The sequence below is a fragment of the Coregonus clupeaformis genome, chromosome 29 (assembly GCF_020615455.1).
Source record: "Coregonus clupeaformis isolate EN_2021a chromosome 29, ASM2061545v1, whole genome shotgun sequence".
Classification (NCBI taxonomy): domain Eukaryota; kingdom Metazoa; phylum Chordata; class Actinopteri; order Salmoniformes; family Salmonidae; genus Coregonus; species Coregonus clupeaformis.
This window is the reverse complement of record NC_059220.1, coordinates 5,730,157-5,744,279: the sequence shown is the minus strand read 5'-3', so window position 1 is coordinate 5,744,279 and position 14,123 is coordinate 5,730,157. Positions and strand designations below refer to the sequence as shown.

General features: G+C 42.3%; 1 protein-coding gene across 1 annotated transcript in view; it reads left to right on the top strand.

The window, feature by feature from the left end:
• The window catches only part of LOC121544234 (glia maturation factor beta-like), a 3,624-nt gene extending 282 nt beyond the window's left edge, over window positions 1-3,342 (top strand). Inside the window, exons 2-7 of the mRNA XM_045209037.1 lie at window positions 553-649; window positions 1,034-1,083; window positions 1,219-1,268; window positions 1,433-1,515; window positions 2,936-3,009; window positions 3,228-3,342. Of these exons, the coding sequence (XP_045064972.1) occupies window positions 553-649; window positions 1,034-1,083; window positions 1,219-1,268; window positions 1,433-1,515; window positions 2,936-3,009; window positions 3,228-3,299 (426 nt within the window). The 3' untranslated portion in view covers window positions 3,300-3,342. The remainder of the gene's footprint in view (window positions 1-552; window positions 650-1,033; window positions 1,084-1,218; window positions 1,269-1,432; window positions 1,516-2,935; window positions 3,010-3,227) is intronic.
• Window positions 3,343-14,123: the final 10,781 nt, after the last annotated feature.

Genomic DNA, 14,123 nt, shown 5'->3' with positions numbered 1-14,123 from the left:
ATAGTGCACGACTCCTTATATAGTGCACTACTTTTAACCAGGGCTCTATAATAGGGTGCCATTTGGAACACAGACCTACTCTGCTTTGAAAATAGGATTCTAATTCATAACGGTCATTTTTTCTTGGGTCCATATTCATTAAACTTCTTAGAGTTGTGCGGATCTAGGATCAGGTCTCCCCCTGTACATGTAGTAATCTTAACCGAAAGGTTACTAGTTCGAATCCCATAGCCGTCAAGGTGAAAAATCTGTCGACGTGCCCTTGAGCAAGGCACTAAACTCTAATTGCTCCAAGGTCCCTGGCCGTGTCCCCACCCTCTGAGGGTGTCTCAGGGGGAGTTGGGATATGCAAAAAATACATTTCCATTTCACACAAAACGCATAATACACACTTGTACATATGCGAAACAGGACAAATATAAGCACCCACCAAATTATTATTATTATTATTATTTATTATCTAATAGGCAAAACTGGTCCTTGATCCGCACTCCAACTCTAAGAGGTTATGAATACAGGTCCAGATATATTTCCTTTATCTGTTACTTCCAGAGTGAATCATTGGTTGTCTGTGACGTTGATGGAGCCCTAGTTAAAAAGCTACGGGAGTTCCGCTTCCGGAAGGACACTAACAATGCTGCTATCATCAGTAAGTGTCCTCCTAATCATAAAGAATTTAAAGTTGACAATGCTGCTATCATCAGTAAGTGTCCTCCTAATCATAAAGAATTTAAAGTTGACAATGCTGCCGTCATCAGTAAGTATCCTCCTAATCATAAAGAATTATACATTTGACAATGTTGTTTTTTTGCTTCCACACACTGAGATCCAGTCAGTGTTTGTAAAGGACCATTATGTTGATCCATGCTGGTTTGTCACACCCTCGTATTACCCTTGGGTTTTGGCTACATAGATTGTTTCTGTTGTTCTCTTATAAATGAATCAAATTATACATCCTCTCATTGGATTGTTTATAAGAGGAATGTTTGTCTGAAGCTTTTGAAGGCCTCATATTTGTTTTTGTCTTTCTCAGTGAAGATTGACAAGGACAAACAGCTCGTCATCCTTGATGAAGAACATGAGGTACGTTGCCAGATTGGTTGTCGTATGACGACGTGTCTTATCCGCCGACCTCTTATAGCGTCTTCTATGATGTAGCCTGAACCTACTGTGGGACAAGACATCTTTAACCTTGAATACCTTCTCTCTCATTTCTAGGATATTTCTCCTGATGATCTGAAGGATGAGCTGCCCGAAAGACAGCCAAGATATCCTTTGGTCAAATAATAAAGACATGTATTTACAAGATGCTAGAATTTTTTTTCTCCACATTCTGGGCCGAATCCTAGTCCGAGCACAGTCAGATTGGGCGTTATCTGTGACTCTTATCATCTTTGTTTTAATCCTACAAGTTCTCCTTAACCCCCTTCACGTTTGTGGTGTATAGCTACAAGTACCAACATAACGATGGACGAGTTTCTTACCCCCTCTGCTTCATATTCTCTAGTCCAGTGGGTAAGATAAGATCCGGTCCTCAACATCCCTGTAGCAACACCTGTTGGGCCCATTTTTATAAAAAGAAAGATACATTCAGTCTGCCATTTTTAACTGACGAGGGTGCATGCTAACTGAGGTAAAATGGGATGTATTCATTAGTCGCAGGCCGAAGCAAAAAAACGGAAACCGATTATCGTTCACTCTAGGAACCAAAGATACAGAATGAAACGGGGAGGGACCTACCTCAATTTGTCCAATAGAAACTTTAGTTTTCGTTGCAAAACGGTTTCCGTTGAAAAAAGTTTTGAAAACAGACCAAACGTCTGCTACGGTCTGCGACTAATGAATACACCCTGATTAATGGATAGTAAAATACACTACATGACCAAAAGTATGTGGACACCTGCTCGTCAAACATCTCATTCCAAAATTATGGGCATTAATATGGAGTTGGTCCCCCCCCTTTGCAGCTATAACAGCCTCCACTCTTCTGGGAAGGCTTTCCACTAGATGTTGGAACATTGCTGCGGGGGACTTGCTTCCATTCAGCCACAAAAGCATTAGTGAGGTCGGGCACTGATGTTGGGCGATTAGGCCTGGCTCGCAGTCGGCGTTCCAATTCATCACAGTTGGAACTATGCATTCGGGCAAGAAGCGTTCTCCTGGGATCCGCCAAACCCAGATTCGTCTGTCGGACTGCCAGATGGTGAAGCGTGATTCATCACTCCAGAGAACGCGTTTCCACTGCTCCAGAGTCCAATGGCAGTGAGCTTTACACCACTCCAGCCGACGCTTGGCATTGCGCATGGTGATCTTAGGCTTGTGTGGGGCTGCTCGGCCATGGAAACCCATTTCATGACGCTTCCGACAAACAGCTGACGTTGCTTCCAGAGGCAGTTTGGAACTCGGTAGTGAGTGTTGCAACCGAGGACAGACGATTTTTACGAGCTACGTGCTTCAGCACTCGCCGGTCCCGTTCTGTGAGCTTGTTTGGCCTACCACTTCGCGGCTGAGCCGTTGTTGCTCCTAGACGTTTCCACTTCACAATAACAGCACTTACAGTTGACCGGTGGCAGCTCTAGCAGGGCAGAAATTTGACGAACTGACTTGTTGGAAAGGTGGCATCCTATGACGGTGCCACGTTGAAAGTCACTGAGCTCTTCAGTATGGCCATTCTACTGCCAATGTTTGTCTATGGAGATTGCATGGCTGTGTGCTAGATGTTATACACCTGTCAGCAACGGGTCGTGGCTGAAATAGCCGAATCCACTAATTTGAAGGGGTGTCCACATACTTTTGTATGTATAGTGTATGTTGTGTTACGTTGAAGTGATTTAAGACATGCCTATAGTGGGTTTTAGTTTGACCCACAGAGATGCATATTATCTCTATGTCCTAATTCTATTTCTATGTTTTTAACCACGTCTGTTTTTCTCAGGATGTAAACCCGAACAGCAGATGATGTACGCTGGAAGCAAAAACAAGCTGGTGCAAACTGTCCAGTTGACTAAGGTTAGTGACCAAACTGTTTCTTTCATCTTTGGAGCTCATTTTTACCTGGATTTAGCTGTATTTATTACTAGTTTATTACCATGATATTACATCCTACAGTGTAGTACTCTATTAGTGTGTGATTACATAAAATTGGCTCCAAGATGTTGGCTTTATATCTTGTAAAAAGAGGCGTTATCAGTCTTCTATCTGCCCTCTCTCTCTCTCCTTTCTTCCAGGTGTTTGAGATCAGAAACACAGAGGACCTGACAGAGGAATGGCTTAGAGAGAAGCTTGGGTTCTTCGGTTAAAGACGAGGCCATTTGGTGATCTAGTGGACTGAATGGTCTAGAGGAGGAACTAGACTGCATAGAGAGCCTGTGTTGTCTGTCACTTGGGGAGAAAACACCGTTTGCTTACGTTTCCCTCCTCTGTGTCGCTACTTATCCCCATACAGTCTCCCTCTCCCCAACAACATGTGCCAGTTTCCTGTGTCTATATAGAATAAATACTACCAGTCCTACTGAGGGGGACAGAGCATTCCGTCTACTATACAAGCAAAACAAAACAAGGGAAATTGAAAAGAATTGTCATGGCGACAATTGTTTTAGATTTAGAACTATGTTTGGTTATTACACAATTATGACTTGATTAGATTCTAACCACTTTTTTTTTGTTTTTTAAGGTCAATTTTTAAAAACCATTTCTACTGTAATCAAAAGAAAGGTTTTTTGATAGTAAGAGGGGAGCTATGATTTTGGGGACCTGTTTTTTTTTTTTTTATCAAGTCATAAAGATATTACTTGTGAGAGGAGTGTGTGTATGTAGAAAACACTAGCATCTACTTTGATTCTTCCTGATACTTTTTCAAGATGGAAGTGTCACTAGGCTTGAAGCACTTTGACTCGCATCGCACAATCATAGCCATACGTTGAATTTGGATGTAAAGTGTATCTTTGACTATCGTGGACTTCCTCTTTCTCGTTCTGCTTGGACACGTCAGTATAAAGAAATACATTCATTTTTCCACGATATTACGTTTAGATGACACCGTATGACAACAAAGAATCTTAATCCAAATTACAATACAACAACAAAAAAGACAGGTAAAATATAATCCACAGACTGATGGGTGTAGACATTCTCTTTACTGCAGTTTGGGAAAAAGGGTTAAAGGAATTATGCATATTAATGCTGTTATTCAATAAGTAACAATTTAAAAACCAGCAGCTAACATCCTTGAGAGTCGCAGACAGTTTTTGTGACATAAAGGACAGTGAGATTTCTCTGTTCATCTTTGTTTAGAGTAGAAACGGTGTGATACTTTGCAGTGAGGTAATGTTGTGTTTCCCAAATGGCACCCTATACCATACATCATGTAGTGCACTACTTTTAACCAGAGCCCCTATGTGCCCTGGTCAAAAGTACTGCACTATATAGGGAATAGGGTGCCATTTGGGATGTAAAAAAAATGATTTTCTACGTGTCTTACCATCTGCTGAAATGTGCCATTTAAAAAAAAGCATAATAAGACTTTAAACATCCAAACGGATGAACTGTACTGGAACATAGTCCTGTTTTCACTCTGAATCGGGCAATCAGCTGGTGTCAAATAGTGGTTTACTAACGTTTTAAAACTATTTGGTCCTTCTCGAAAAATGCTTAATAAGTTATTCTAAAGATAACTATAATGTGGTAAACTGCAGTACTACAAGTGCATATGTTTACGTCAGTGTGTCTTTGTCCGACAGTTTGCATTATGACAACAACAACAACAAAAACACCCCAACAAAGCCTTCAGCGGTGTGTCAGTTTGTACTGCTTGTTCTTTGTTTAAACAGGGAACGTATCCTCAACAATGAATTCAATATTGGCGTACTTTGATCGACGCAAGCAATAAAATATAGAGAACACGCACGGGGGTGTATTCAAAGGGAGAAGTTGCCGAGAATGTGTGTTTGGGTTAAACACAACAGTAGTTGAATATGATCAACATGTTGATGAGATAATTATGGGTCGTGTTCTAAATGGCACCTTCTACTTTTGACCACAGTCCTACAGGTCCCATAGTGCGCCATAGAGAGAATACGGTGCCGTTTGGAACGTATCCATAGAGATAATCATCCCTGGGTAGAATTCTTCAACCTGCATTCATGCATAAGATACAGCTCTGCTAGTGAACTAGTAGAAACACGTGGACTATTTAGTGTCTTGGTGACTCTGAATTGATGTATTTCTCCTGTAATAGTTCTGTACTTTTCTCAGATCAAATTCTTTATTCTTCTTTTCTTAACAAAACAGCATTTCAAACATGTAACATATTCAGCTCCCTAATGGGGGTCAGGTGAAACTTGTGAAATATTTGTATTTTTCTATGCTTTGTAACAGTTATCCCAATAAAACAAAAATGATGTTTAATGTTGTACACTTTAATATTAAACATCACCAAATACCATGCATTGAATGTCATTCAATATAAACTGATATAAATGTTTAAATCATATGTTCTTCAGAATGGGCAACATACACTGAGTGTACAAAACATTAAGGACACCTAATTAGCATTCAGCATTCAGGGCTCAAACCACACAGTTTATAATTGTAATTACAGTGAGGGAAAAAAGTATTTGATCCCCTGCTGATTTTGTACGTTTGCCCACTGACAAAGAAATGATCAGTCATAATTTTAATGGTAGGTTTATTTGAACAGTGAGAGACAGAATAACAACAAAAAAATCCAGAAAAACACATGTCAAAAATGTTATAAATTGATTTGCATTTTAATGAGGGAAATAAGTATTTGACCCCTCTGCAAAACATGATTTAGTACTTGGTGGCAAAACCCTTGTTGGCAATCACAGAGGTCAGACGTTTCTTGTAGTTGGCCACCAGGTTTGCACACATCTCAGGAGGGATTTTGCCCCACTCCTCTTTGCAGATCTCTCCAAGTCATTAAGGTTTTGAGGCTGACGTTTGGCAACTCAAACCTTCAGCTCCCTCCACAGATTTTCTATGGGATTAAGGTCTGGAGACTGGCTAGGCCACTCCAGAACCTTAATGTGCTTCTTCTAGAGCCACTCCTTTGTTGCCTTGGCCGTGTGTTTTGGGTCATTGTCATGCTGGAATACCCATCCACGACCCATTTTCAATGCCCTGGCTGAGGGAAGGGAATCTCTCACCCAAGATTTGACGGTACATGGCCCCGTCCATCGTCCCTTTGATGTGGTGAAGTTGTCCTGTCCCCTTAGCAGAAAAACACCCCCAAAGCATAATGTTTCCACCTCCATGTTTTACGGTGGGATGGTGTTCTTGGGGTCATAGGCAGCATTCCTCCTCCTCCAAACACGGCGAGTTGAGTTGATGCCAAAGAGCTCGATTTTGGTCTCATCTGACCACAACACTTTCACCCAGTTCTCCTCTGAATCATTCAGATGTTCATTGGCAAACTTCAGACGGGCCTGTATACAGTGGGGGAAAAAAGTATTTAGTCAGCCACCAATTGTTCAAGTTCTCCCACTTAAAAAGATGAGAGAGGCCTGTAATTTTCATCATAGGTACACGTCAACTATGACAGACAAATTGAGAATTTTTTTCTCCAGAAAATCACATTGTAGGATTTGTAATGAATTTATTTGCAAATTATGGTGGAAAATAAGTATTTGGTCACCTACAAACAAGCAAGATTTCTGGCTCTCACAGACCTGTAACTTCTTCTTTAAGAGGCTCCTCTGTCCTCCACTCGTTACCTGTATTAATGGCACCTGTTTGAACTTGTTATCAGTATAAAAGACACCTGTCCACAACCTCAAACAGTCACACTCCAAACTCCACTATGGCCAAGACCAAAGAGCTGTCAAAGGACACCAGAAACAAAATTGTAGACCTGCACCAGGCTGGGAAAACTGAATCTGCAATAGGTAAGCAGCTTGGTTTGAAGAAATCAACTGTGGGAGCAATTATTAGGAAATGGAAGACATACAAGACCACTGATAATCTCCCTCGATCTGGGGCTCCACGCAAGATCTCACCCCGTGGGGTCAAAATGATCACAAGAACGGTGAGCAAAAATCCCAGAACCACACGGGGGGACCTAGTGAATGACCTGCAGAGAGCTGGGACCAAAGTAACAAAGCCTACCATCAGTAACACACTACGCCGTCAGGGACTCAAATCCCGCAGTGCCAGACGTGTCCCCCTGCTTAAGCCAGTACATGTCCAGGCCCGTCTGAAGTTTGCTAGAGTGCATTTGGATGATCCAGAAGAGGATTGGGAGAATGTCATATGGTCAGATGAAACCAAAATAGAACTTCTTGGTAAAAACTAAACTCATCGTGTTTGGAGGACAAAGAATGCTGAGTTGCATCCAAAGAACACCATACCTACTGTGAAGCATGGGGGTGGAAACATCATGCTTTGGGGCTGTTTTTCTGCAAAGGGACCAGGACGACTGATCCGTGTAAAGGAAAGAATGAATGGGGCCATGTATCATGAGATTTTGAGTGAAAACCTCCTTCCATCAGCAAGGGCATTGAAGATGAAACGTGGCTGGGTCTTTCAGCATGACAATGATCCCAAACACACCGCCCGGGCAACGAAGGAGTGGCTTCGTAAGAAGCATTTCAAGGTCCTGGAGTGGCCTAGTCAGTCTCCAGATCTCAACCCCATAGAAAATCTTTGGAGGGAGTTGAAAGTCCGTGTTGCCCAGCGACAGCCCCAAAACATCACTGCTCTAGAGGAGATCTGCATGGAGGAATGGGCCAAAATACCAGCAACAGTGTTTGAAAACCTTGTGAAGACTTACAGAAAACGTTTGACCTGTGTCATTGCCAACAAAGGGTATATAACAAAGTATTGAGAAACTTTTGTTATTGACCAAATACTTACTTTCCACCATAATTTGCAAATAAATTCATTAGAAATCCTACAATGTGATTTTCTGGATTTTTTTTCTCATTTTGTCTGTCATAGTTGACGTGTACCTATGATGAAAATGACAGGCCTCTCTCATCTTTTTAAGTGGGAGAACTTGCACAATTGCTGGCTGACTAAATACTTTTTTCCCCCACTGTATGTGCTTTCTTGGGCAGGGGGACCTTGCGGGTGCTGCAGGATTTCAGTCCTTCACGGCGTAGTGTGTTACCAATTGTTTACTTGGTGACTATGGTCCCAGCTGCCTTGAGATCATTGACAAGATCCTCCCGTGTAGTTCTGGGCTGATTCCTCACCGTTCTCATGATCATTGCAACTCCACAAGGTGAGATCTTGCACGGAGCCCCAGGCAGAGGGAGATTGACAGTTATTTTGTGTTTCTTCCATTTGCGAATAATCGCACCAACTGCTTGGCGATGGTCTTGTAGCCCATTCCAGCCTTGTGTAGGTCTACAATCTTGTCCCTGACATCCTTGGAGAGCTCTTTGGTCTTGGCCATGGTGGAGAGTTTGGAATCTGATTGATTGATTGTTGTGTGGACAGGTGTCTTTTATACAGGTAACAAACTGAGATTAGGAGCACTCCCTTTAAGAGTGTGCTCCTAATCTCAGCTCGTTACCTGTATAAAAGACACCTGGGAGCCAGAAATCTTTCTGATTGAGAGGGGGTCAAATACTTATTTCCCTCATTAAAATGCAAATCAATTTATAACATTTTTGACATGCGTTTTTCTGGATTTTTTTGTTGTTATTCTGTCTCTCACTATTCAAATAAACCTACCATTAAAATTATAGACTGATAATTTCTTTGTCAGTGGGCAAGCGTACAAAATCAGCAGGGGATCAAATACTTTTTTCCCTCACTGTATAAACTGGGTTTGTTTGAGCCCTGACTGCTGATTGGCTGACAGCCATGGTATATCAGACCATAAACCACGGGTATGTTAAAACATTTATTTTTACTGCTTTAATTATGTTGGTAACCAGTTTATAATAGCAATAAGGCACCTCTGGGGTATGTGGTATATGGCCAATATACCACGGCTAAGGGCTGTATCCAGGCACTCCGCGTTGCGTCGTGGTTAAGAACAGCCCTTGGCTGTGGTACAGTGCATTCGGAAAGTATTCAGACCCCTTGACTTTTTCCACATTTTGTTACGTTACAGCCTTATTCTAAAATTGATTAAATACATTTTGTGCCTCATCAATCCACACAATACCCCATAATGACAAAGCAAAAACTGGTTTTTAGAAATTTTTGCAAATGTATTACAAATACAAAACTGAAATACCTTATTTATATAAGTATTCAGACCCTTCGCTATGAGACTCGAAATTGAGCTCACTCCTGTTTCCATTGATCATCTTTGAGATGTTTCTACAGTCCACCTGTGGTAAATTCAGTTGATTGGACATGATTTGGAAAGGCACACATCTGTCTATATAAGGTCCCACAACAGAGCAAGTCAGAGCAAAAACCAAGCCATGAGGTCGAAGGAATTGTCCGTAGAGCTCCGAGACAAGATTGTGTCGAGGCACAGATCTGGGGAAGGGTACCAAAAAATGTCTGCAGCATTGAAGGTCCCCAAGAACACAGTGGCCTCCATCATTCTTAAATGGAAGAAGTTTGGAACCACCGAGACTCTTCCTAGAGCTAGCCGCCCAGCAAAACTGAGCAATCGGGGGAGAAGGGCCTTGGTCTGGGAGGTGACCAAGAACCCGATGGTCACTCTGACAGAGCTCCAGAGTTCCTCTGTGGAGATGGGAGAACCTTCCAGAAGGACAACCATCTTTGCAGCACTCCACCAATCAGGCCTTTATGGTAGAGTGGCCAGAGGAAAGCCACTCCTCAGTGAAAGGCACATCACAGCCCGCTTGGAGTTTGCCAAAAGGCACCCAAAGGACTCCCAGACCATGAGAAACAAGATTCTCTGGTCTAAGGAAACCAAGATTGAACTCTTTGTCCTGAATGCCAAGTGTCACATCTGGAGCAAACCTGGCACCATCCCTACGGTGAAGCATGGTGGTGGCAGCATCATGCTGTGGGGATGTTTTTCAGTGGCAGGGACTGCCAAGACTAGACCACCCTCTGAGACTAGTCAAGATCGAGGGAAAGATGAACGGAGCAAAGTACAAAGAGATCCTTGATGAAAACCTGCTCCAGAGCGCTCAGGACCTCAGACTGGGGGCGAAGGTTCACCTTCCAACAGGACAACGACCCTAAGCACACAGCCAAGAGAACGCAGGAGTGGCTTTGGGACAAGTCGCTGAATGTCCTTGAGTGACACAGCCAGAGCCCGATCGAACATCTCTGGAGAGACCTGAAAATAGCTGTGCAGCGACGCTCCCCATCCAACCTGACAGAGCTTGAGAGGATCTGCAGAGAAGAATGGGAGAAACTCCCCGAATACAGGTGTGCCAAGCTTGTAGCGTCATTATGGGGTATTGTGTGTAGATTGATGAGATTTTATCATTTTTTAAATCCATTTTAGAATAAGGTTGTAACAAAATTTGGAAAAAGTCAAGGGATATTGTGTCTTGAGTATAATTTGAAATGTTGACACAAGAAGAAGGGGAGGGGTGGGTGGCGAGGGTATAGGCGCATCTCTCTCCAGAATGCACTCAGCTCTCCAGAATGCACTCAGCTCTCCAGAATGCACTCAGCTCTCCAGAATGCACTCAGCTCTCCAGAATGCACTCAGCTCTCCAGAATGCACTCAGCTCTCCAGAATGAACTCAGCTCTCCAGAATGCACTCAGCTCTCCAGAATGCACTCAGCTCTCCAGAATGCACTCAGCTCTCCAGAATGCACTCAGCTGTCTCCCCTGCCAATTCTTCCTGCATTAATTTTTCATTGTGTGAATTGCTTGCCCTTTGATCGTTTTTTGTTTTGTTGTATCAATTCCCCATTACATATGTCACCAGTAGTACATATACAGTTAGTCCCCATCATTTGGTTACATTAATTTATGTTAATTGTTGATGATCACAAGTTTACTGGAGAACGGAGACCAAGTAGAGACTTTCGGACAAGGTGGATAATTGTATAATATAAGGCAGTTTATTCAGAGGTAAAGATATCTGTAAATCGCGTGCACGGACCCGTTCGTCAACCTCGTAGGGAGATATCTGAGAGCGAGCCCCTAAACATTGTGTGCTGACATTTTATACAATAAAATAAAGTAGGTTGATTCTAGTAGTTCTGATCTTCTGATTGGTCCTGATGAGTTGGTCGAGGTCACCTCCATTGCATTGGCTCTGAGTCGGGTTCTCTGTCTTCAGATGTTCAGCCTAAGAGAAGGGGGTTTTTGTGTGTGTGTGTGCTTAACAATGATGATGTGTGTGTGTGTGTGTGTGCGTATGTGTGTGTGTGTGTGTGTGTGTGTGTGATGTGTGTGTGTGTGTGTGTGTGTGTGTGTGTGTGTGTGTATGTGTGTGTATGTTTAACAATGATGATGTGTGTGTGTGTGTGCGTGTGTGTATGTGTGTGTGTGTGTGTGTGTGTGTATGTGTGTGTATGTGTGTGTATGTTTAACAATGATGATGTGTGTGTGTGTGTGTGTGTGTGTATATGTGTGTGTGTGTGTGTGTGTGTGTGTATATGTGTGTGTGTGTGGGGGTGTGTGTGTGTATGTCCTCAGAGCAAGAAGTCGTGAGTTGGGAGAACTGAGAGACCTATGGCGTGGGTGTTGTCCATAGCCACCTGCTGATAAGGCCGACAAGATAGAAGTCTTTGTGCATTGTATTAAATACAAAGGCCCAACACAAGATGGGTCATGCACAAGATTTTAGTCAGACCAAGCTATAACATTATATATATTTACTACGACAAATCCCTCTCTTCACGTCTCCCCAGAGACGTGACCAAGTAACAGTAAAGAAGGAAAACTTAAGACGTGACACAAGCTAACAGTGTAATTGGCAAAATAGGGAAAACTTTATCAGAAGATAAAGTTTTACATTCCCCCTCTTCACGTCTCACAAGAGACGTGACAAAAAGCTTAAATGCTGCAATTGGCAAAATAGGGAAAACTTTATCAGAAGATAAAGTTTTACATTCCCCCTCTTCACGTCTCACAAGAGACGTGACAAAAGCTTAAATGCTGCAATTGGCAAAATAGGGAAAACTTTATCAGAAGATAAAGTTTTACATTCCCCCTCTTCACGTCTCACAAGAGACGTGACAAAAGCTTAAATGCTATTCATCATCCAGATATCCTTGGTCAGCATCGTCAATAGCAAGCAAAGGAAACATCTGACCGTTATCTGCAGGATGTGGATCAATAGCGGTGGTTATAATCCTGGTTGTCAGCGTCCGTATGCATGGAATGCAACAGCATCCACAAAGCACTAGAATTGCAGCAAAATTGAGATGGATACAAGTATAGAAGAAACAAGCGTTTTATATTTACCAAACGCATCCATCCAAGAGTCCCACATTGAAGTGTCCACCCCTGAGTGGCTCTTCATCTTACCATTAAGAGTTCGTAACCCTTCCAGGGCAATTATCAAACTGCCATCTGTGGCTGTATTATTGGGAATAAAGGTACAACATTGTTCACCAAACATAGCACATACTCCTCCTTTTTCAGCCAGGAGCATGTCGACAGCAATACGATTTTGGAAAGCCATGAGAGAGGTTGCAGCCAACTGGCCATGCACCGCCTCAAAACCTTGTTGTGTCCAATTGCCTAATTTTAACATTAATGTATGCAGTTAATTCTATCGACGTTTTTATTAATAGTACAACAGTCAGCACCCAAAAGGACGAGCCCCAAAAACTGTACTCCATGTACCCATGTTCAAGGACAGTTTCACAGACAACAAAGAGAGAGTGTTCTTATCAGCCTGTTATGTGAAACAATCCATATCAGTACAGTGCTCCTCATTAATGCATTCCTTCCAAGCTATTCATCACATACAGATCCAAAAAATAAAACCCAACAATTTTATGGTGTCACTCTAAACAGAGTATAATCACCCTTAAGAATAACAGGATATGGAAATTAAATCACAACATTTAATGTTAATAGAAAATAAAAATAATAATTTTAACCCTCTATTCCTCCCCTACACCTAACATGTACTGAGTTGGCTACCAGCCACCCAGGAATCCTTTACCTTCACATCAGGAAGAATAAACAATCACAGTGGTTAGTAAAAACGTAAGGTAATAAATGAGCAAGAACTGAAAATAAATGCGTGAATGTATTTTACTAGGCAAAACATGGATCATCCAGCTTGGTCTCAGAGTCAGTAGCAGAGTCACCTGCATCATCCTGGGCCGGTAACAACAGCATCATACCTGACGCCTGCACCACTCCTACCACTGACCTCCTGAGACAAGGGACGATGCAAGCAGCACAACACATTAACAGCAAAAACACAATTACTAGGGTCAGAAATCCAGTAACCACCATAGAAGAGTACTCACCAAACCAGTCACTCAGCCAGGAAATAAGGCAACATCCACAAAGAACAAGTATACCCATAGAGGCCATAACTTCACCCAGAATAGTCACAACAATAGTTTTCCATTTACCAAATACGTTATCAAACCAACCGTTTATGGAGCTATCAATACCAGAGTTCTCAACCAGTTCGTTCGCCAGCGTGGTGATGGTCACTCAAGCGCTTTGGTCACGGGCCCGTCCGGTGCTATATTGTTGGAGATGAAAGTACAGCACATATATCCAAACAGAACACAAACCCCGTCCCGCTCAGCCAAAAGCATATCTAAAGCTATTCTATTCTGCCATGTCATTAAGCTAGTTGCCGCTGTCTGCTCAGCTAATCCCTTTATTGCATCACGAGTGTGGTTAATAAATCTTTTGCTGGTTATATTAAATATAATTTATCCAATCTACATTTTTATTAATTGTTTGACCACCAGAAAATACTTGATTCAAACCCAGCTGCGATCTGATTGTGGATCCCATCAATATATATCCTTTCATCAAAGGATCCCGGGAGGAGGTCCTACTTTCTATGTGACAACTCACCAATCTCTGACACGTTTGATTGTTTGCGTATGTAGGTGAGTTCACAATCAGTTATCACCACACATCCATCAGATGTCAGCACGGGCCTGGTTTTGGCTCCTATAATCCTCTTGCTGCAACAAAGAGGAGAGATTTAGTCATGGTCTCTTTAGGTGTGACATTCTCTGTGTGGGAGCAGGAGCTAAGATGCCCTACCCTGTATCCT